Here is a 25,710-nt window from a genome sequence, read left to right on the forward strand (position 1 = left end):
TCAGTGATAGCTCAAATATACTGTGATTCACAGTGTGATTCAAATTTGAGTGTGATTCACAGAGATGTTATGAAAAGTGTTAACAGGCAAGAATGCAAAGAACAGTGCACCCTCAACTTTTAGAGGCACCAACATTCTGGTCACTTAGCTTACAGTCACCATCTCTCTGTGGCTGACATGGTTTTATTATAAAAAGTATTTCATTATCTTTTTTATCTTAAAATTAGGGTAAAAGGGAGAAAAAGCAGTTGGGATATAGGATATAAGTAACACTTACCCAAGATGGTTTTTACATTTGTAGTTTTAAATCAGTAATTACCTACAATATCCTCAACCTTGGAGTAGCTTAGTTCATTAAGACACTTAAAATAAATTTGTGTATATATTTAATGAGCTTTAAAAAAATCACGAGCTATTAGGGCAGGTTACTTCACTAAGGACTCTCAGATTTCTGCACAAATAAAAAACAAGTTAACCTATTTATTTATACACTAACAAAAACAAAAAGCAAACCTCACCTGTTGTTCCCTTCCCAGAAAGGCACAAGAAAACAGTGCCAACTGGCCAAGAACAACATTAATTCCTTCCACTCCCTCATGATACAGCTGTTCCCTTTCTTTCTCTTTCCTTTTAAGATGGCAAAGGTCACAATCAATAGTAAACTGTCCACGTGGTTTTTTATATGCCAAAAGCAAGGAGATAACTGAGGTAAAGGGTAATGGGAGAGACAGCTGATTTTTTTCAATTGTACTTTCTCCTGGCCACTTATCAGGAAACTATTTAGGGCTTCCATGGTATTTGAAGCTATAACTTAGTAACTTCTCTGCCAAAAAACATTCTGTTTACATGGAACTAGGGTTAGAAGTGATATAAGCACATTTAGAAAGGGACAAAAACCTACAGCAAAACTATACAGTAACATTTACATCACAGTAGTTGGCATAATCAAAAATGCATTGTGCTATGTGAAACAGACTAGACCCAAATGGCTACATACCATATAGCCTTCATGATTTCATTTATATGACATTCCATTTACATGACACATAGGATAGAGAACACATCGCTGTTTGCCAGAAGTCAAGGCTGGTGGGAGGAGTTGACTACAAAGGAGAAGAATGAGGGCACGTGGGGAGGTAACAGACCAATTCTGTATCTTGATTGTATCTGGTTACAGGACTAAATTCCATATTGTCTGAATTCACAGAACTGTACACTAAATGAGTAAATATTACTATACATAAATTTTTAAAATACAACAATTAAATATTAGCTTAAGCCTCATCTCACCTACTCCTCATACCTATTTCAAACCTCTTGACATGCTCTATGCAATGACCCCACCCCCTCCACCTAGCTAATGCCTTCTTGCCATTCTAGCTTCTATTTAGCTACTGGTAGAACCAATCCTTTGGTGTGCCAGGGTGGAGTACTGGACAGAGTTGGGTAGTCAAGTATATCTGGCTGGGTTTACTTCTGGCTTTCTCCCAGTTACTACTTGTGGGAGCTTGGGCAAACTACTTACCTGTCTTGAGCTCAGTTTCCTCATCTGGTAAGAATAAATACCTCCCAGAACTGTTGCAAACTAAGAACCTAGTCATGTGCCTAACTTAGTGCCTGGCACATTAAGAGGATTAATAAATGCTTACTCCCTGATCTTTCTCCCCTGCCTACTGCCCTCACAACCCCTGCTCTCTTTCTGAGCCTCCAAGGACCTTATACATATATAAACCTATTACAACACTTAATTTATTATTGTAATTCTTTATTTCTGCAAATAAAATGTGTCTCTTTAATCCCAGAATTCACAGAAACCAGCATATTCATGCCTAAGAGTCAGTAAATTGTTTGAAGAATAATCTGTCTACCTGATCTGATGTTGTTAAAGGAGTTACTGGAAAAGAGAGAAAAGCAGGCTGAAAAGGACAGAGAACACTGAGAGAGTCTAAGATGGACAATGCCAAAGTTTCCACAAGGATGTTGTACACAGCATAATAGCACAACAATTGCAAATAACCTAAATATCCAAAAATGGGGGCAAAGTGACTTATACCAAATACATACAATGAAATACCATATAACCATTAAAATTTCAGAGACAATTACATTGAAAATTACAAAATATATGTATATTTGCAGTAATATCATAACTTTTTTTTCTTTTAAAGCATGTGTTTTTTTAAAAATGTGGGTATATGGACATTAAAAAGGACTGGAAAGATAAGCAACCAAAATCTTAAAAGGGGTAATCTTTGGATGATGGTGAGAAGATTACTAATGATACTTATTTTCTTTTCTGGGCTTTTTAGACTTTAACAATTTAACACGTTAATTTTAGAAAATTAGGAGGCCAGGCGCAGTGGCTCACGCCTGTAATCCTAGCACTTTGGTAGGCCAAGGCGGGTGTATCAACTGAGGTCAGGAGTTCGAGACCAGCCTGACCAACATGGTGAAACCTCTACTCTACTAAAAATACAAAAATTAGCTAGGCATTGTGGCAGGTGGCAGCCTGTAATCCCAGCTACTCAGGAGGCTGAGGCAGGAGAAGTGTTTGAATCTGGGAGGCGAAGGTTGCAGTGAGCTGAGATTGCACCATTGCACTCCAGCCTGGGCAACAAGAGCGAAACTCCTTCTCAAAAAAAGAAAAAAGAAAGAAAGAAACTTCAGGAATTAGAATATTTTTGAAGAAAGCAAGCTGGCCGGACGAGGCAGCTCAAGCCTGTAATCCCAGCAATTTGGCAGGCTGAGGTGGGTGGATCACCTGTGGTCAGGAGTTCAAGACCAGCCTGACCAACATGGTGAAATCCTGTCTCTACTAAAAATACAAAAATTAGCCAGGCATTGTGGCAGGTGCCTGTAATCTCAGCTATTTGGGAGGGTGAGGCAGGGGAATCACTTGAACCCAGGAAGTGGAGGTTGTATTGTAGTGAGCTGAGATCGCACTATTGCACTCTAGTCTGGGCGACAGAGCAAGACTCTGTCTCAAAAAAAAAAAAAAAAGCAAGCAAGCTAACATAGAACTTACTAAAGACAGTATTCCATATCATCCAAGGTTCAAATGTCTAAAAATTAGAGTTAAAAAGTGGATTATGCCAAATCCATACAATGAAATACTATATATTTCCAAAGTCAAGAGTAAAATACATTATAAACTACACACACACACACACACACACACACACACACACACCTCTGGGGAAAAAAACAAGGTATGAGGAGCTCCTCTAATGGAAAAGTAATTTTTAACTTGGAAAATCTGTAACAGATGTATAAGAACATTTCATCAAATATTAACAACACTGTATTTTAGTGGTCTGTCTTCAAAGGCTTGTCAAAAACCAATAAATTTCAGAAGACAAGGCAGGATAGTGAATCAAGAAGAAGGTTCCTCTTTGAAGTATAGTTTCTACAGAGTTTATTAAGTCTTCAAAGAACTTGTGACCCGTAGAGTTTTGTCCAGGTATTATTTAAGCTTGTAAAACAAAGCATCCTATATTCAGGTGAGAACACATGGTTAACTTATTTCTCTCTTTGAACCAACAATGAGATTTCTAGTCTTAGCAATTCCACCCACAAAATTCCCTTAACCAATGAAGTCTTCCTTATTAGTAACTGGGAAAGAAATAATTTCTCCTATTCCACAGTAAGGCCCATATTCCATAGAATAACAAGTATGTGTTTACTATAGTATTACTACTATATTGACTTTTTTTTTTTTTTTTTTGAGACAGTTTTGCTCTGTCGCCCATGCTGGAGTACAGTGGCGTGATCTTGGCTAACTGCAACCTCTACCTCCAGGGTTCAAGCGATTCTCCTGCCTCAGCCTCCAGAGTATCTGGGACTATAGGCAGGTGCCACCACACCTGGCTCATTTTTGTATTTTTTTTTTTTTTTTTTAGTAGAGACAGGGTTTTACCGTGTTGGCCAGGCTGGTCTTGAACTCTTGACCCCAGGTGGTCCGCCCGCCTTGGCCTCCCAAAGTGCTGGGATTACAGGCATGAGCCACTGCGCCCAGCTTGTATTAACTCTTGAATAAAGCTGGCAAATTCTAATGTTCTTATAAAAATTCTAGGGTAATCTACTTCTGTAAAGGTTCATACATAGGCTAGGAGTGGTGGCTAATGCCTGTAATCCTAGCACTTTGGGAGGCAGAGGTGAGAGGATCTCCTGAGCCCAGCCTGGACAACACAGTGAGACCAGGACTCTACAGAAATTTTAAAAATTAGCCACACATGGCAGTGCACATCTGTGGTTCCAGCTACTCAGGAGGCTGAAATGTGAGGATTGCTTAAGCATACAAGGTCAAGGCTACAGTGAGCCATGTTTGTGCCACTGCACTTCAGCCTGGGAGACAGAAGTTGTATAGGGTGGGATTGAGAGCACATTTTAACACCTTCAAGGATACTGCTTTAGCAATCAAACTTACAGAAATCAGACTGACTTCATTTCAAAGTCATTTTGGTATATAATTAGTTATCTCAGTGTTCAAAATACGTGTAGAAAAAAAATTCAAGAATCAAAAATACAAACAAAAAATTTTAAATGGCCAGGCACAATGGCTCATGCCTATAATCCCAGCATTTTGGTAGGCCAAGACAGGCAGATCGCTTGAGCCCAGGAGTGCAAGACTTGCCTAGGCACATAACAAAACCCCATCTCTACAAAAGAAACAAGTACAAAAATTAGTCAGGTGTGGTGGCATGCACCTGTAATCCCAGCTACTCAGGAGGCTGAGGTGGGACGATCAAATTGAGCCCCGGAGGTCAAGGCTGCAAGTTAGCTGTGATTACACCACTGCACTCCATCCTGAACAATGAGGAAGACCTTGCCTCAAAAAAAAAAAAAAAAAAATTAAACAACCAAATAAAATCCAGACCTGACACCTCAACTGGTTTTGAAAGTTCATATCCCCCCCACCATAAAAAAAAAAAAATTAAATCTTAAAAGTATTTATGTGGGTCCATTACATCTAGTTTGAAGTTATGCCAAATGGCAACGGTCCAGAAACTAAAATAAAGTTACACTAAGGTGTGTCTCAGAAGGAAAACATAAAAACTCTTACTCTGGCAGGAAGTTACCAAATTGGCATATCTAAATTAGTAAACTTTGTTTAAAACACACACACTTTTTTTTAAAGGCACACAAATATAAGACATACCTGCCAAAAATGTCTGGCAAAACACTTATTTATTGGTTATTATTACAGTGGCAAATCATATTTCCATTTCCCCAAAAATGTATGCTTGTATCACTCAAGTTATTTTACACAGAAGATAAGCTGAAGGAAGGATTCCCACAAATTATTCCTTTGAGGCTAAGAGCAAACTTATAATGCTGAAAATACACAATAAACAACTGTTACCATGAGAAGCAAGAAAACAAGTAGACATCAGCTTATTGACTGTCTACTAAATACCTGCTGCTTTATATACACAGATTCTCATTTAATCCTAACAAATCCATGAACTAGACAGTATTTGCTCCATTATAAAAATGAAGAAATTGAAGCTTTTTAGGACTAAATAATCAACTGTGCAACCTAAACAAGAAAATAGCAAAGCAGATTATGAAATTTTGAATACCAGGCTCCAAATCCTCGACTCTTTCCACTGTACTTGGTAATCGTTGGAAAACAATATATCAAATTCTCAGCAATGAGGGTTCTGTAAGGGCGGTCAACAATTCCTATACCATTGTTCTAAAAATGACATTTCTCCTTCTGGCAAGATTATTCTTCCCTCATCTGGCACATCATAGGAAGCCACGAAAAACTATGATTCCAGACTATTCGTGTTTCATTTGATATCCCTAACAGATCTTCCTCCCATCCTCCTCAGAGATGATCCTGCTAGCCTGTGCTTGTTATTTTCTAAAGGAGGTTCATGTTGCACATGTATTCACTCAGCCAATATTTGAGTGTCTTCTCCCTTAAGCCACCACATTCTCCCTTCTTTCTCAATCCAACTTTTTCAAAGAATAATCTATACCCAGCAATATCCATCTCTTTCAGCTTCCAACTCACCACTGAAATGGCTTTACATAAGGTTATAACTGATCTTGTGTAACTAAACCCAATGGACACTCTCCAGTCTTCATCTTGTTTGACCCTTCAGAAGAATGTAGATCGTTGCCACTCTCTCCACTTGGCTTTCCAGAAACACTCTCCTGGCTTTTAAGGTATTGCTTCTCAGTCCTGGTGGTCTTAATTCCCTCCAACCAATCTGAAATGTCAGTTTCTCAAAGCTCAGTACAAAGTCTTCTTCCGTTTTCATTTTATAACTTCTTCCTGAAATTTCATCAATTCTCATGGCTTCAATTACCATGAATATGCCAACGATTCTCAAAAGTCTGACCATTCCTCTGAGCTCTAGAACCATTATGCAAACAAGAACTTGACACTTCCACTTAAATATTTCAAAAGCATCTTCAACTTACATGCCCTAAACCAAACTATCTCCTCCCCATCCCCCTTCCTATCAAACCAGGTTCTCATCTGGCACACTCCACCTCAGTAACTGGCAGGAACCAACATCTATTCAATTATACAAGCCAGAAGCTTCAGAACTATTCTTGACATTTCTCTCTCCTACCCTCCACCTTCAACATGTCACCAAGACAGGTATCCTTTACTTCCCAAACACCTCTGAAATGTATTCTCCATTTCCACCACCATCACCACCACCTCTTTAGTCTCACTACCTGCCTCACTTGGACTGTTACAGCAGCTTCCTAACTGATCTCCCTAAATCCATTATTTCTTAGCTCTAATCTATGATTCTACCCTGCAGCCAAAGTAATCATTTTTAAAAGCTACCTCATTCTCCTTTTCCTCAGACCCCTCATTATAAACTATCATAGCACTCATATTTCTCCTTCACAACACTTATCAGTTCATCTTTCATATTTATTTGTATGATTACCTGTATCCTTATTACCTAAGACAGTGCTTGGCACACAGTATATGAGCAACAGATATTTGTGGAATAAACAAAAGCCCACTATGCCAAGTGGGCCACATGCCAAGGAGAACATACAGATTAAGACACAGTCCTTTTCAGATAAAGAAACTTAAGCTGTGAACTCAGGTGAGTTACTCAAGCAATAGGTGACAGAACTGAGATTCAAACTCAGACCTGTATGCTTCCAACGTCTATACTCAACCTTTATGCATCCCATGAACACAAAAGAATTCTGCAAAATATCTATATGTTAGTAAAAATGAATGGAAATTTGTTTCATGTCTTAATAAAATATAAAATCTTCTGTTGAAACTGCAAGGTAAGAATCACCCTAGCATTCTAAGCTCTTTAAAAAGGTACAACACTGTTTCCCTGTTATTTTGGGTAATTATAGCTCACATAAATATAATGCTAGCCCACTCAAATAGTACCCATTTACATTCTTCATTGCAGAAAGTATTAATATGTCTTTATCTCATATAGTTCACTGAAGTCTCCTATAATTCACTATAAGTCAGATAATTCACTAAAATATGTCTATGGCTAGCCTCATAGCAACACTTCTGCTACAATTCTATTTGATTTGACAGTTCAAAATTTCAAACTCCTCTGCTTTTACTACAACTTTAATTTACAAAATATTCAACCAAATTATACTATCTTCGAAATCAAATTTTTTTTTTTTACTTTTTTCAAGACCTTATCTCACTGTGTCACCCAGGCTAGACAGAGTGTAGTGGTACAATCACAGCTCATTGCAGCCTTGACCTTCCCAGGCTCAGGTGATCCACCTCAACCCCCAAGTTAGCTGGGGACTATAGGCCTGCACCACCAAGCCCAGTTAATTTTGTTTTGTTTTGTTTTGTTTAGGTAGAAACGAGGTTTTGCCATGTTGCCCAGGCTGGTCTTGAACTCCTGGCTCAAGCGACCTGCCCACCTCTGCCTCCCAAAGTGCTGGGAATACAGGTGTGAGCTACAACACCAGGCCCAATTTTCATCCTTAATCATGAAACATGTGAGGATATGAAACAAGAGCAACCACCACAAAGTTCTTCAAGTGAGTTGCTCCTTTTTCTAGCAAATCTACAATATGGACCTAATTAATTGACCAACCTAAAGAACAAATTCCCTACTTCAGGCAACGTAAATTGCTATCAGTGTGATTCTAGACTTACTCCAACTGAAAATAAAATCTCTACCACAATCTCTTAACTGGACAGCAAACTCTGCCCTTCCAAAGCATGTCCTCATGATTAATCCTCTTTCCTCTCAAAAAAGCCTCCTCCTCTTCAGAAATGTTCCTGAAAGGCAAAAACAGAGCTACCGACAGTATTTACTTTTTTCCTTTTTGTTGTTGAGACGTTGTTTCGCTCTAGTTGCCCAGGCTGGAGTGCTGTGGCACAATCTCAGCTCACTGCAACCTCTGCCTCCCGATTCAAGCGATTCTCCTGCGTCAACCTCCCGAGCAGCTGGGAGGCTGGGATTACAGGCATGAGCCACCACACCCAGCTAATTCTGTAGTTTTAGTAGAGACGGGGTTTCACCATGTTGGTCAGAATCCTGACCTCATGATGCACCTGCCTCTGCCTCCCAGAGTGCTGGGATTACAGGCGTGGGCCACCACACCAGCCCTAAAGCTGCATTTTAAACAACACCCCAGGTGATTCCTATGCACATTAACTCTAGAGAAGCACTCATCTAGAAATTTCCCAAATCTCCCTAATGAGAAGAATCACCTGAGAAGCTTGTTAAGTATTTAGATTAGCCAGCATATTTCTTAGAAATTCTAATTCATTAAATCTGGTAATTTGAAAAATTATCCTGGGTTAGTCTCATAGAGCAGGTCCTTGAAAAACCTCATTTCATTATAATGTTGATGAGAAAAAAAAAATTGACACCCAGCTGGGGCCTCAGACTCCCAAAGTGCTGGGATTACAGGCATGAGCCACCGCACCCGGCCTTTTTTCATTTTTTAATTTTCGTTTTCCTACTCTCATCTTTGCCTCCTTTTTTATCAGAAGAAACATATGTAACCAAAGCCAGGCAGGAGGCCTACACTACTTTGTGTCAGGGATCATTTTCCTATATTACCACTTTCTAAACACTTCAGTCTTCAACTTTTTCCTATTTTCTGCTGACAGTAACACTCACCCCATTCTTAGCCAAGCTAAGTTTATAATTGATCTCCCACAAGTCCACTGCAGTTGCTCAAAATAGCCCCTTAAACACCATGTGCTCTTTGTCTTACTACCTGAGTCCACTAGTGTCAACTGCTGCAAGATGACTCTCCTTAATAACTGAGGTTCATTTACCACTATGATCCTGAGAGATAAACAAGGAATACATCATTCTCATTATAATTTACAATCAGTAAATGAAGCAACCATAGGATCTTGTCCATGAGATCACAGAGAATAGCAAAGGCAAGACTGGACTCTGACTTCCAAACCAACTGTTTTTACTAGTAGATCACACTTTGAACTCTTACATAAAGGGTTCAAACTAAATTCCACTCACTAAAAAAACATTTACAATGTCAAATCCTGAGGAAAGGGGGGAAATCCATAAAAAAAAACTTCACAGAGGGTAATTACTGGTTTTCAGATTTGGTTAATAATTAGACTATATTCAACAGCAACACTGAGAATTTCATTCATACTGTGGGACATAAAGTAAGTTTTAATATAGATATCCACACTAGCCATAAAGTTGAGCATTATCCATAACCTGCCTGACAAGTTTTGATAATATCACAATTTAAGAAACCTTTTCTCCAAGTGGCTACTGGGTTAGGCAGAGACAATAGTTGGAAAGGAGCACATTTAAAACTCCTGTCTCTTATCCATGCCCTTTGACAAATAGCAAAATACAACAAATGTCACTTGCCTCTGCTACACTGCATAACTATGCTAGTGATACTTTCCAGATCAAACAGAGATACTCTCTTAAAAGTGTGTTTTTTAAAAATTTTAAGGCCGGGCGCGGTGGCTCACGCCTGTAATCCCAGCACTTTGGAAGGCCGAGGCGGGCGGATCACAAGGTCAGGAGATCGAGAACATGGTGAAACCCCGTCTCTACTAAAAATAGAAAAAATTAGCCGGGCACAGTGGCGGGCGCCTGTAGTCCCAGCTACTCGGGAGGCTGAGGCCGGAGAATGGCGTGAACCCGGGAGGCGGAGCTTGTAGTGAGCCGAGATTGCGCCACTGCACTCCAGCCTGGGCGACAGAGCGAGACTCCGTCTCAAAAAAAAAAAAAAAATTTTTAAGAAAAAAGTGGCCAGGCATGGTGGCTCACACCTGTAATCCCAGCACTTTGGGAGGCCAAGGTGGGTAGATCACCTGAGGTCAGGAGTTCGAGACCACCCTGGCCCACATGGTGAAACCCCATCTCTACTAAAAATCCAAAAATTTAGCTGGGCATGATGGTGGGTGCCTGTAATACCAGCTACCAGGAGGCCGAGGCAGGAGAATCACTGGAACCAGTGAGCCGGCAGTCGCCGTGACCCAAGATCACACCATTGCACTCCAGCCTGGACAAGAGCAAAACTCTGTCTCAAAAAAAAAAAAGTATAAAAGTATGAATTTTAATTACATTTAATCATCTATTTAACAAGCTACCTTTCTGAAGACAGTTACCTAAAATTAGGACAATCCCAGAACACCATAAATGACTGTAATCATTACATACACCTATTTCTTAAACTCTACAGAAAAAACAAGGAATAAATTATTCATCAAAAGAAGTTATGACAAGCGGCAATGTTTAGCTCATTCAACCTGTACTTTAAGTTAGTTCTTGACAAGTTTATATTCAAGAAATAAAATCTTCATGTTTTAGGAGCTGAGGACTAAGAGAAGTTATTACTATCCAAACCATGCCATTCCCACCTCACACACATCTTTATTTATTTGTATTTCTAGTTTGCTGTTCTCTCTCCAACCAAGAACTTCATTTAGGTACCTTGCCTATGAGCTGAGGGAATACTGTTCACCTAGAAGTACACCTAGAAGTACAATTAGAAGATCTGAGGTATCTGATTCCAGAAAGAAATAGGTTAGAAGTAATCAAAACATTTCCCATCATGATCTGGGCACTACGAACTGAAATACAAACCGGGTTCTGACTTCAATGCTGTTTAAACTGAAGCTAGGACAAACTAAACAAACAAACAAAAAGTCACCAACACATGAAATCACATTTAAATAGCAGACTGTGTCAGTGGTACCAAATTGGCTTATTAGCTTAATAATGATCATAACAGCAGCAGCAAAAACATTATGCAGGCCAGGACTATGTTAAACACTTCACATACATCGTCTCATGCATTATCTCATCTAATTTCACTGCACTATGAGAAAGACACTATTAGCATCATCTCTTTCCTCATTAGATGAGGAAACTCAAAGAGTTGAGGTGACCTACCCAATGTCACACAATTAGTAATAGATGGAGCTAGACTTTAAACCCTGGAAGAATGGCTGACTCAGGTCTATTGCCCGGTCATTCATATAACAAGTATCTGAATGGTGACACACTTCCTAAGCAACCATATTAGAGTGTTTTCACCTATTAATGTGGATAGATTCATATTCTTCTGAACTATCTACAGGAATTATTTCAGAATTTAGCAGTAGTCAAAAGTAATGTGCCCAAAGGTTTACATTATCTCTGCTGTATAGCAACAGCAGCAATGGTTTCAGGGGAAATTGTTTTGAAATAAAGATAGACTCCCGGCCCAGTACAATGGCTCACAACTGTAATCCCAGCACTCTGGGAGGCTGATGCAGGAGGATCACTTGAGTCCAGGAGTTCCAGACCAACTTGGGTAACAGAGTGAGACCTTGTCTCTACAGAAAAATCAAAAATTAGCCAGAGCCGGGGGCGGTGGCTCACACCTGTAATCCCAGCACTCTGGGAGGCTGAGGTGGGCAAATCGCTTGAGGTCAGGAGTTCAAGACCAGTCTGGCCAACATGGTGAACACTCTGTCTCTACTAAAAATACAAAAATTAGCCAGGCATGGTGGCGCACACCTGTAATCCCAGCTACTCAGGAGGCTGAGGCAGGAAGATCGCTTGAACCCGGGTGGCAAAGTTGCAGTGAGCTGAGACTGAGTCACTGCACTCCAGCCTGGGTGACAGAGCGAGTCTCTCTCTCAAAAAAAAAAAGAAAAAGAAAAAAAATTAGCCAGGCATAGTGGTGCACACCTGCAGTCCTTGCAACTCACAGAGGCTGAGGTGGGAAAATCACTTGAGTCTGGGAGGTCAAGGCTGCAGTGAGCTGTGATCATGCCGCTGTGCTCAGCCTGGGCAACAGAGTGAGACTCTGTCTCACAAAAAAAAAAAAAAAAAAAAAAAGACTTGATTAAAATACCTGCCTAACTCACTTTCCAAAGCTCTATGTACCTTTTGAGGATAGAGACCCTGTCTCACTCATTCGTAGTAATCTCAGTGCTAACAGGCACCCAATAACATTATACAGTTTTATCATTTTTCCTGAGTCTGTCTTCCACCATAAGTAATAAGCTATTAAAAACCCATGGGTTATATTTTTCCCTTGATCAAAAAATGCATACCTATTTTTGGTATCTCCAGTGGTAGGTAGGGCATAAAATGAGGCTAATACCATGTACCTCAGAGTTCTGTGATGATTACATGAATTAATGTGAAACATTTACCAAAGGCATATACTAAGGATTCAATAGATAACAGCTTTCTTCTCTATTCATTTACCTCTCTAGCACCCAGCAGCAAACCCATCTCTCCTACTACTGATGCAAATGAACCAAAAGGCAAGGCAGAACCTGGCGTAATAAGCTGCCAATTAACTGAAGAGCTCATCCGCTACACATTTCCTATATGTCATTTTCCTGGACACCTCACCCTGAAAAAGACTCAGGAAACATTTCCAAGCAGTGACAACTGAGGACTAAATCACGAGGTTCTAACTATATCTGCTAGAATGCATTACCAAAGGTCACTCTGAACTCCATACATGATTCATTTGAAACACAGGCAAAGACAAAGATCTTCCTTTCCTGTGAAAACCTGAAAGGAATGCCTGCAACAACAATGCTATTTGAAGAAAAAGTCTGTGAGCATGTTACTGAATAGGGGAAATTAGTTACATCCTCCAGTATGATATAACCTCATTGCTAGTGCTTAATAGTTATTGGGAGACTGAGATATGAAATATTGAAGTGCCTCTTCTTTTTGTTTTTAAAGATACAGAATCTCACTCTGTCACCCAGGCTGAAGTTCAGTGGCACAATCACAGCTCACTGCAACCTGCAACTTCTGACCTCAAGCAATACTCCTGCCTCGGCCTCCCAATGTGCTGGGATTACAGGTAGAAGCCACTGGTCCCAACTTTAAAGTGCCTCTTTTACACAGCAGATATACTCAAGATGGTAAGCAGAAACTGACTCGAAACTATATCATAACTAAACATAAAACTAAGATAGTTACAAAATATTTAAGCCACCTAATATAATCATGTTGTTTTGTTTTGTTTTTGAGACGGAGTCTCACTCTGTCGCCGGGGCTGGAGTGCAGTGGTGCAATCTCGGCTCACTGCGAGCTCCGCCTCCCGGGTTCTCGCCATTCTCCTGCCTCAGCCTCCCAAGTAGCTGGCACTACAGGCACCCGCCACCATGCCCGGCTAATTTTTTGTATTTTTAGGAGAGACGGGGTTTCACCATAGTAGCCAGGATGGTCTCGATCTCCTGACCTCGTAATCCGCCCACCTTGGCCTCCCAAAGTGCTGGGATTACAGGCGTGAGCCACCACGCCCGGCCCAATAATCATTGTTTTTATAGACAACGAATTCCCACAATCTTGCCTTTCTCACCCTCTCAATTTTTTTTTACTTTTAATTTTTGTAGGTACATAGTAAATATACGTATAAATGGGGTACATGGGATATTTTGATAAAGGCATATAATTCATAATCATTACATCAGGGTAAATGCGGTATCTATCACCTGAATCATTTATTCTTTGTGCTACAAACAATCCAATTATACTGTTTATTTTTAAATGTACAATTAATTATTGACTGTAATCACTGCTGTACTATCAAATACTAGATCTTATTCATTCTACCTATTTTTTTGTACTCATCAACCATCCCCACTTCACCCTCTCCATTTATTACAACCTTTCCCAAATACGCACTAGTTACTCTGCATTCAGAAGTTATAATCCTCAAAAATGCACTTCCCAATTCCTGACTATACCATTGTTAGCTGGGTTGCCCTGGGTGAGTTTCCCAACTTCCCCAGCCCTCACTTCCGTCATCTACAGAATGCAGATGACCAAGCTCCTGACAGAGTTGAGAGACTGCACTGGCTGCACCAAGCCTAGAGAGCACTAAATAAATGTCAGTTGTTATTTTTATCCATTTTGGCATTTAGAAATAAAAGTTACAAAATTCACTATTAAAAATACCATTGATACATACCATATTCCAGACACACTGTCCTCTTTTCTGTGACAAAATGCCCTTTTCTCCTTTTGCCCTCAACACCTGCTCCTCCCTATGCTTGGAATTTTCCCCCAGCTCCTCCAGGGCTGACTCATTTTCTTCTTTAAATCTCAAGTTCAATACCTCTCAATTCAAATATTCCCTCTTCAGAGAGCCTTCATTGAGACTGCTGTACCCAAAAGTCTAACTTTCTTATAATCTTGCTTTAATTCTGTCATAGCCTTTACAAACATCTGTAATTGTCTTATATACACTGGTATGGAGATCTTATCTTTTTTACAGTGGTATTTCCAGCTCCTGGCATTGTATTACAGCAAATAATGTGTGCTTAATAAATAAATAAAAGATGCAATGTCAAATACTTTAAAACTACATTGTGCTCACACAACTTTAAAAATGATTTGAGTTTAACATATGTCACAATGTTTGAAAAATAGAGTTTAGACGCAGCAGTGTCCAATCTTTTGGCTTCCCTGGAGTACACTGGAAGAAGAATTGTCCTGGGCCACACGTAAAACACACTAACACTAACAACAGCCAATGAGCTTTAAAAAAATTGCAAAAAAATCTCATAATGCTTTAAGAAAGTTTACAAGTTTGTGTTGGACCATATTCAAAGCCATCCTGGGCTGCATGCAGCCCGGCCATGGGTCGGACAAGCTTGGTTTAGAGGGAGAGAGGATATAGAGAAGTATTACACAACAGTTTTTCCTTGCTGCCTGTTTAATTGCAAAGAGCAATTCAAATAATAGAATTTATACAAATGAGGATGTATAATTAAGGTCATTCAAAAGTTCTGAGAATATCGGGCCAGGTGCGGTGGCTCACACCTGTAATCCCAGCACTTTAAGAGCCAGGACAGGTGGATCACCTGAGTTTCAGACTAGCCTGGCCAACATGGTGAAACCCCATTTCTTTTTAGTAGAATTAGCTCGACGTGGTGGTGGGCACCTGTAATCCCAGCTACTCAGGAGGCCGAGGCAGGAGAATCACTTGAACCCAGGAGGCAGAGGTTGCAGTGAGCCGAGATCATGCCATTGCACTCCAGTCTGGGTGACAAGAGTGAAACTACGTCCCAAAAAAAAAAAAAAAGTTTTAGGAATATTAACCCTACTTTTTTAAAGTGGAGTAATCATTCCCAAGACCTCGGCAATAAAAAGGTGACTAGAGTGTAGCTGACTCCACTTTCTGGAGTACGCTGAAATTCAGGACTTATCACTGTATAAAATAACAGTTTTTCCATTTGTTTAATTACACTCCACCGCAGACCTATACAGATCAATTTTCACCATGGCTGGAATTACCACTACTTATAAATCATGTACGTGGCTTTCACATATGACTAATAAAACACTAAGTTTCAAAAGCATTCCATGAGCACTCATGAGAAAGATTTTAAAGTTTGTGTTTTTGTCCCTAATACGAAACTAGTTGATGTTATTTCTACTAATGTAATTATTATGTTACAGGTAGTAGGATTATAGAGAATTATTTTACCTGACAAACATACATCATGCATATTAAGTGCAAGGCACTTTACATATTGATTCATTTAAGTCTCATTTAAGATAACCATAGGTACTTTCATTATATAACTAAAGAACACAGCACAAAGAGAATACTCTCCCAAGGTCAAACAGTTCAATGGAGGAGTTAAAATTTGAGCCGGGCGCGGTGGCTCAAGCCTGTAATCCCAGCACGTGGGAGGCCGAGACGGGCGGATCACGAGGTCAGGAGATCGAGACCATCCTGGCTAACCCCGTGAAACCCCGTCTCTACTAAAAAATATAAAAAACTAGCTGGGCGAGGTGGTGAGCGCCTGTAGTCCCAGCTACTCAGGAGGCTGAGGCAGGAGAATGGCGTAAACCCGGGAGGTGGAGCTTGCAGTGAGCTGAGATCTGGCCACTGCACTCCAGCCTGGGCGACAGAGCAAGACTCCGTCTCAAAAAAAAAAAAAAAAAAAAAAAAAAATTTGAATCCACAGTCCATCACTAGACTATGCTACCTAACATTTTAAAGAAAAATACAGACTAGTTTTTCATAGTTTATAAGGAACAAGACATTCCCAATTTTATAATTTTTGTTTAAAAAAATAGAGATGGGGGTCTCACAATGTTGCCCAGGCTGGTCTCGAACTCTGGGGCTCAAGATATCCTCCCACCTCAGTCCCACAAAGTGCTGGGATTACAGGCATAAGCCACTATGCCTGGCCCCAATTTTAAGACTAGTTTCAGTTGAGTAAAAAGGCAACCTACCTAAACCATTTGCACATTAAACCTAAACAGCAAGAAGACTGAAGGGAAGATGAGCAGAAGGAAGGGAAGTACAGTGCGCGGGGAAGGAGTGACAATGAAAAAGAAGGTAGCCGGGCGCGGTGGCTCACGCCTGTAATCCCAGCACTTTGGGAGGCCGAGGCGGGCGGATCACAAGGTCAGGAGATCGAGACCACAGTGAAACCCCGTCTCTACTAAAAATACAAAAAATTAGCCGGGCGCGGTTGTGGGCGCCTGTAGTCCCAGCTACTCGGGAGGCTGAGGCAGGAGAATGGCGTGAACCCGGGAGGCGGAGCTTGCAGTGAGCCGAGATCGCGCCACTGCACTCCAGCCTGGGCGACAGAGCGAGACTCCGTCTCAAAAAAAAAAAAAAAAAAAAAAGAAAAAGAAGGTAAAAGAAAAAAGAAGGATAGAAAGATAAGAATGCTACTTGTAACCACCATTCATAATCTCTGGATGGCAAATGCTTTTTTTTGAAAAGAAGAAAAGAGACAAGACAGTATCTCTATAATCCCTAATTAGCTGATTGTACAGACTGTACATTTCCATTTCAAATGTTGAATTAAGGCACCTAAATTAGGAGGAAGTAGACAACATTCCAAATTTTTTCCATAAAAACTGAAATTACATGTTAATCAGTTCACTCAAAATCTGGGAGTTTAGTGACTTTTGCAGCCAACTTCTCTTTTTTTATTTTTTTTTAAATATGGCAAACATTGACAATTTTAACCTTAAATTTCTTAACCAAAAGAATCAGAATAATTCCACAAACTGAGTAACACATCGGAAAGTTTGGTAGAGCTCAGCCCAAAATGACTAAATGAGAAAGAGAGTGACAAAGATCCATAGTACATTCTTGAGTTTCCAAAGGATGTACCTCAAAGAGAATATAAAGGAAGAATTTACATTTCATAAAATCTATAAAGGGAAAGTTTTCTGAACATTTCTATACTTTATTCCAAGTAAGGTAAATTTAAGTTAAAACTCAGCTGAATAAAACCAATGACAGCCAAATAGCGGCAATTTCCTCCAGGCCTCTGCTTTTGTTCCAAACTACCCATTTAAAGAAAGAAAAAGCTTTGCAACAGGATTCTAGACTGACCCAAGAACATGCCATTTTGACAAATATTTGTTCATTATTTGAGATTCCTTCCCTCTCTCTGTGACTAGAAGAATAGAGGGGGGGGGAAAAAAAACAGAAAAACCAGTAAACTTTCCTCAGAAGCAAAATAAGTTTCCTAATAGAAGTTAAACAGAAGAAAACAGCAAGTGGTCAGGACAGGCACCGTGTCCTATTTGTTTACTTATTTTTATCTTCAGTGTCTAACACACTGCCCAGCACCTATGATACAGTTAACAAATGTGTACTGAATATGAGTGAATGAACAAATAAATGTTACAAGAAAAGGGAAGGCACAAAATGCTGGAGACTATTTAGCAAGTGAGACTCTTCCCAAAATACTTGTTTTTCCCCCTTTGAGGAAGGGACCCAGATTGAGCCTTAACAAAGGGACCTCTCCTTAGGAGTATCCTTAAGGGGTAAAATGATGTCAGCATTTATGGTAATAACAAATGACATCAGTATTTGAGATAATTACTGGGGTAAAACAAGCAATAGGGACCCTGTAACCACCTAGCATTGGTTGCAAATGTTTTTGCCACCAGATTTTACTCTACACCCATTGACTCTGATTTGGCATAATGATGATACCACATTTGGAGCATGCTGAGGGAACCATAACCCCTTCCCTCTCAAGAAAGCCAACATAGCAGCCCATGGGCTCCTGTTTGCATTTGCCATTAAGGACACTGTAATTGGTGTTTAATGCAGAAAGGAAAGCTACCTCAAATCCATTTTAGACATAGATGGGTATTATCAGTACGGTCCTGGCAAGAAAAACAGCATACTCAAATGAAGTATTCAAGAAAACTTAATGAAGGAACCATTTCAAAAGGTACAGGTAGGGTTTAGGGAAAACAGCAAAACATGGTGGTATATCTTCAGGTTAGCCACATCAGGAAGCCATTATCATCTCCAGGTCTAAATGGGCTAGGGAAGGGTTATCAGAACCCAGAAAGATGTGTAACTATAGGTGTCTGGCAGAGGGCCATTATTGAATACGAGTTGTGAACAGCTTTGGCAACACCAAATCCAGCAAGAGGGAACTAGCTCTTAGGGAGATCCTTTCTGATGTCCCTCACACTGGGCAAAGCTAATCTGAAACCAAAAAGGAAGCGATCAGTTGATGTAGTCCATGGAATTCATTTCCCAGAGCCACAGAGCAGAGTGGAGAAAAGATTTGGAAGGGCAAATGGAACACACGCAGCACAGAAAGATATTCTAAATGATTGTCAAACAGCAAAACACAGGTACATGGAATCAAAGTTTTGTCAGTTCCATCTAAATTTAGATACTGTGGGGCTGCCTGCAAATAAGTCATAAACACTGGTACTTACTTGGGTTCCTACCGCCCTGTATCAAGTTGGAAAAGGGAAAAAAAAAGAAGCTACAAGTAATTCCAGGTAACTTCTGACCTTTCTGCATCTCTAAGAGTAAACAGACAAGTCATTTATTTACAGTGAAGCAGATGTTAGACAAGGCCCTTCTCTTTGCTCAAAGGGAACATATTCCAAACGTCCATTATCATACTTATCATGATGTATTATAACCTCTTTTTTATTTCTTCCTCATTGGACTCTGAGCTCTTTAGGGCAGGGATTATCTTATTCATCTTTGTATCCCTAGAACCCTAACATCGTACTGGCCACAAAGCTAGCCTTCAATCAATATGCACTGAACAAATTAATGGACTCAGTGTCCATTAATTGGCAGCCTAATGCCATAGTGGCTAAAATCTGAAATGACCCTTAGCAATTAAACACTAATAAGTTGTATTCATGATATGGTTTAATACACTGGGCTAAAACATCGCCCCTTTCATACCAGCCTACCACCATTCTCTGTAGAGCTTTTCTCATGCACTCAGATAATGTATACGGCCTGTTCTACAGTCACAGAACACATCATAAAAAGAAACAAAGACAGATGGCAAGACTATGTTCCATTTCAGAAAGGAATCACATACACATTATCTCTCAAAATTCTCATTCTTTTTTCCAAGAATTTACCGGATCCACTTGAGGAACTAACACACATTACTTCTCAAAATTCTCATTCTTTTTCCAAGAATTTATCAGATCCACTTAATAATTTGAACTAATAATTTGAACATGTATATAGAGGAAATCATGTTTCACACTGATGATAAAGATGATATAGGGACAGAAACATATATATACACACACACACACGCACACACAAGGCATGTTCAATGATCACTTCAACACATCACTCTTGGTAAAATTATAAAGTAGTTGTATAACAGGTTCACGTAACATCATCATATTAAAATGGCTATACTGTATGATGTTGAGGTGGTCATTAACAGAATCTGGAATGTACTCACATTATAATTATGAACCACTTTCACATAACCCTGTACTTACGAAGTGCTTAATCATCTTTCTGTTCTAACAGTCAATTCTCACCTGTAGATTCTCCACAGAAAAAGGAAATTTATGCCAGGTTGAAACCCCTCTTCAAGCTACCATGATTTTAGGCTACCAATCTCCTGCTGTCAGTAAAATGAATCCAAATCAAATTTAATATAACAGACTCCACCAGAAAGGTGCACTTGCTATATAACATGTGTCTTCCAAAAGTAAGTGTGAAAAAGTTTTGTATCTCCTGCACCACTGTTCTCCTTCACTGCTGTTTGTAATGGACAGCTAATGTTGTTAAATGCAATCTTACATTTTTAAAAGTCAGTAAAATAGGCCACTTTCTATTTAGGAAAAGGGAATTCTGAGCTTATATTGGTAATATACTGAATTACTTTAAAAGAAATGCCAGTAATACAAAAACATAATGTTGTAAATAGATCAAATGCCTTTTCCTAAAACAAGTAAGTCCTCAAAGCAAGCTTTCCAAAACCACCAAAAACACAATTTTATCTTACTGAGAGTCATCCTACTCCTGCAACTGTCAGGTCAACTTAGCAACGAAATTAACCTTTATAGGATAATTATGTGATGTTTGTATCATGTTAAAACTACAGGCTACAACAACCCATAATTTATAAAATTGTACTTCATGTCAGTTCCTCCGTTATATGTGATTTTTTTTTTAATTGCAGATCTACTATATGGCTTTGTGTTTAATACCATTAGCTTAACCTACCTCAGAGCAGTATTATGTTTCACCCATCCTAATCAGTGTTTGACCCATAGAAAAAAACATTATGTTATTTTACAAATTGATCGAACTCCCACAGTAGGAAAAGAGGAAGATGATATGTAATTCTGATAGTGCACAATATGTGGCAATGATACCCATAGAAAAAAAACATTATGTTGTTTTACAAATTGATCGAAAAGAGGAAGATGATATGTAATTCTGATACTGCACATGTGGCAATAATAGGCTAATATTCAATACATTAGAAATACACTGATTTTTTTCTGATCGAACATTTTCCTCTCCTTTCACTAAAATATAAACAAAGTTTAACAAAGTTCCAATGACATCAAGTATAAGTTAAAATATATTTTTAAATTTAACATTTCTGTGAAAGGTAATTTTCTGTTGCAAATAAATTTGAATATATTTAATTATTAAGTCCCGACATCTGAAAGGACTGTGTTTTTATAAAGACAGTGTTCAGCTGAGCGCGGTGGTTCACGCCTGTAACCCCAGCACTTTGGGAGGCCGAGGCGCGTGGATCACGAGGTCAGGAGTTCAAGGCCAGCCTGGCCAAGATGGTGAAACCACGTCTCTACTAAAAATACAAAAGTTAGCCAGGCATGGTGGTGGGTGTCTGTAATCCCAGCTGCTCAGGAGGAGGCAGAGAACTGCTTGAACCCAGAAGGCGGAGGTTGCAGTGAGCCAAGATCCCGCCACCGCACTCCAGCCTGGGGGACAAACAGAGTTGGAAAAAAAAAAAAAAAAGGCAGTGTTCCAAACTTTTGTTCCCCTTTCCTAAACTTAATTCCTAAAACTCACTGTGGACCTAAACAGGAAGCGTCTTGGTAAACAACGATGCTTCATATTAATAGGTAACAAAATAGAGTTTTAGGGCCCAGTGCGGTGGCTCACACCTGTAATCCCAACACTTTGGGAGGCTGAGGCAGGCAGATCACCTGAGGTCAGGAGTTCGAGATCAGCCTGACCAACATGGAGAAAACCCTGTCTCTACTAAAAACAGAAAAATTAGCCGGGCGTGGTGGCGGGTGCCTGCAATCCCAGCTACTAGAGAGGCCAAGGCAGGATAATCACTTGAATCCAGGAGGCAGAGGTTGCAAGTGAGCCGAGATCGCGCCACTGCACTCCAGCCTGGATGACAAAGCAAGATTGTCTCAAAAAAAAAAAAAAAAAAAAAAAACACACACACACACACACACAGAAAATGGAATTTTTCCTTACAACAACAAAACCAGGTAACAGAATTTATAAGAATTCCACAAGATTGCAAGGGCCTAAATAATCCGGTTGGAAACTGGAGAGTGTAATAACCAGGGACTACTGGATTAAAACCGAGGGAATCTCCTGTCACTGAGAAACCATTATGCAGACTTTCATCTAGGAGGCTAAAGCCACAGATCTCCCACCCTGAGAACTTGCCAATACTACTACTATTCTGATTACTTCAACATAAGTAGGACTATCTAAACCTCCAGCAGCTCTTGCTTTGTTTTTGTTTTTTCCATCACATATAAATAGTTCACAGCATAAGTGCCTTATACAATACACAAAAGGTGAAAGCTACTCCTTCCAACGCCCATCCCTTATCCAAATAATTCCAATTCTTTCTCTTCAAAACAAAGGAGTAACTGGCAACCAGAAGCCTCAGAACTGAACTCTTCCAATCAGTAAGACAATGCGAAATCTGCTGCAGCCAAAGAATGTCTACTGCTCCTTGAGGGACTGTCACAAGAGATGGAAAGCTACACCATGGCAAGGTATGTGCAGACAAGGAAACAGTAGGTCTGGGGTACCGCGCCCTCCCCCACCCCCAAAGCCTCTTCAGACCTATACGCAAAAACTTGGTGTGCTCATCCCTACTTGCAACCTGACAATTTACAACCTAGCAACACCTTCTAATTAGGAAGGTTCTAGCCTTTTATAGCCGAAATATTAAACTTCTCACGATATATCAGGCACTGGCGCCTGCTACTGAGAATCCCCTGTGCATCAAATCTCCAGTTTCGTTACTGAGACGGGCCAGTGACCAGGTTTCTCTACAGTACAGAGGGGAAGAGCCCACCCTGCTCTGCTAGAGTGGAACTGAAAACAGAGAACAGGAGCAAAGCATGGAGCGCAAAGGCGTGAACAGCGTCCAAGCAGGGGTGGGCTCAGCGCACCGGCGGGCTACAGACAGCGGCGGGCACGCGGGAGCCGGGGTGCAGGCTGCAAAGCGGGGTCCCTCGGCTGCAGAAGCCGCCCCCCGTGTGTCGCCCCACAGCGGCGCACGCGTCAGGCAACACACCCCAGCTGCCCGTGGCAGCTCTGCGCTAAAGCCCTCCCGGGACAGCCGTCCCCGCCCGGGCGCACACGCCCCTCGGGCCGGCGGCGCGTACGTACCCAGCAACACGCAGAGCACATCGAGGGCCACGTACGGCAGCCGCGTCTTGTCAAACATGGTCTCTGCCCGGGCTGCCCGGCAAGGGCGATGGACTGAGCTGCGGGACAGCGGCCGAGGCCCTCGATTATCGAGCCCAGGCCCGGGGCTGGCGACGGCCCCGAGCTACGGCCCCTCCCAGCCGGAGGAGGAGTGCAGCCGAGGGCGGGATGAGACCGGGCGGCGCTCCCACCGCCAGCAATGGCGCCCGGGGCCCTCCCCTCACAGCCCCCGCGAACACTCGGTTAGTGCCGAGGCGCTCGTGTGCCAGCCGCTGCAGCTCGGTAGCCTCAGGACCTCCTCGGCCGGCCCCGGCCTGCCCCGGTTACTCCCCGTCCGGATCCCGGCGCCCTCTCCCACAGGCGGGGCGTCCAGACTCGCGCTTTAAGGATGGGGACCGGTAGGGAGGAGGAACGCAGGGTCCAGCCTCTCCCGCCGGGCAGCGCAGGACCGGACAGCGCGCTGCCTCGCGGGCAAGGGGAGCGCAGCAGGGGCGGGGCCGGGGAACCCCAGGCCGCGGCGGTCAGCCAATCAGCGCCGTCAGCCTCGTCCCTCCCGACCTGCGGCATCCGCCCAGAAGTGCGGCTGCCGGCAGCCGGGCGGGGCGTGAGGCTAGCTCCCGTTCCGATCCAGGGGGCTTTGCTCTGGACCGCAATTACTCAGGTGGTCTCCGAACTCGGCCTCCGTACCCCCACTAGGCATTGCTGCTTTCAGAGAGCTAGGCTCCCTACCCAACGATCCTGGAGCACCGGCTGCCTGCCACTCCCCACCCCTTCCATGGGAATCAGGTAATAAAGAGGTCAGATTGTTACCACTGAGTTTAAGGGGGGAAACGAGGTCAGAGTAGGCAGGAACAGAGATGCTTTCCTTTAGTTTGGTACTTCTGAGCCCTTTCTCACTTAGGCCTCAACGTTGACCTCCGTGTCCTGGCTGGGCCCAAATGTTAGCAAGAAGCGTGCTAAATCATCCATCCTCGATACCTGATCACCCTTGAATTCTTGATATTTAATAATGGATTAGATTCTTTATATTACACCTTTGTTGTAGAAGCCCTTGACCTGCCTTTAGCCAGAATCCCCCTACCCTTGATGTCTCCTGTTAGTAATTTTCCATCCACCGTCACCTCCCTCACAGACACGGTGCTTGTTCCTTGGCTATAAATCCCTTGCTGTCTTTGCTGTATTCTGAGTTGAGCTCAATTTCTCTCTCCTGTTCCAATAGTCATGACCCTTATTGCAGTAATCTTGAATAAATTATTCATTGTGTTTAACAAGTGTCTGGGATAATTTTCTTTAACAACAGCAAGCATTCCCCCTGGCCCATTCCCAGGAGGACCCTAGCCCACATTTGGTAATCTGTTTCCTAATCTGTAAAATGGGGATGTTCTTTGAATAAATACCTAATACTCAGACATCACAAGTACTTTCAATTTATTGTGATGTTACAGTCTGAGGCCCTTGTAACTCTGGAAGTAAAGAAAGCCACATGATAAACAATGGCACATCTTTCTCAGGTGTAAATTGCTTGAAGCTTTTACAACTTTAAGCTACCCAGTGGTCCAGTCTTGAGGAAGAAGTGAAGCCCAGAAAAGATTATATGAAAGTGGCTTTATCTAGAGTCGAACCCTCTACAGATGTTAATGATTGGTATATTTTCTCCTTAAATACGTAAAACACAAATCACCAAATGTACCTACTACTTCTTGGACTTTTCCTGCAAAGCACTCATAAAGCCAATGGAAAGATAACATTAAACACAGAGTCTGAAGATATAGCCCCAAGTAAGCTCTTAAAAACAAAAAATACATTTGAAGAAAGATGTTTTTCTTTAAAACGAATATGAATGTTTTATTTTGCCTCTCGTTTAAATAGCTGTAAAAGCTTTAAGCAATTTACACCTGAAAAAGATGTGCCTTTGTTTATCATGTGGCTTTCTTTTTTTTAAAATTTATTTATTTATTATTATTATTATACTTTAAGTTCTAGGGTACATGTGCATAATGTGCAGGTTTGTTACATATGTATACTTGTGCCATGTTGGTGTGCTGCACCCATCAACTCGTCAGCACCCCTCAACTCGTCATTTACATCAGGTATAACTCCCAATGCAATCCCTCCCCCCTCCCCCCTCCCCATGATAGGCCCCGGTGTGTGATGTTCCCCTTCCCGAGTCCAAGTGATCTCATTGTTCAGTTCCCACCTATGAGTGAGAACATGTGGTGTTTGGTTTTCTGTTCTTGTGATAGTTTGCTAAGAATGATGGTTTCCAGCTGCATCCATGTCCCTACAAAGGACACAAACTCATCCTTTTTTATGGCT

The 25,710-nt window shown here is 41.2% G+C and overlaps 1 protein-coding gene across 8 annotated transcripts in view; it reads right to left on the reverse strand.

Moving 5' to 3' along the window:
* The window catches only part of PLPP1 (phospholipid phosphatase 1), a 103,337-nt gene extending 79,587 nt beyond the window's left edge, over window positions 1-23,750 (reverse strand). For all 8 annotated transcript variants that reach the window (XM_073993451.1, XM_065546272.1, XM_005556904.4 and 5 more), the window contains exon 1: window positions 23,356-23,750. In XM_073993451.1, the coding sequence (XP_073849552.1) occupies window positions 23,356-23,376 (21 nt within the window). In that variant the 5' untranslated portion in view covers window positions 23,377-23,750. The remainder of the gene's footprint in view (window positions 1-23,355) is intronic.
* Between the last annotated feature and the right edge of the window lie 1,960 nt (window positions 23,751-25,710).

The sequence above is a fragment of the Macaca fascicularis genome, chromosome 6 (genome assembly GCF_037993035.2).
Source record: "Macaca fascicularis isolate 582-1 chromosome 6, T2T-MFA8v1.1".
NCBI lineage: Eukaryota > Metazoa > Chordata > Mammalia > Primates > Cercopithecidae > Macaca > Macaca fascicularis.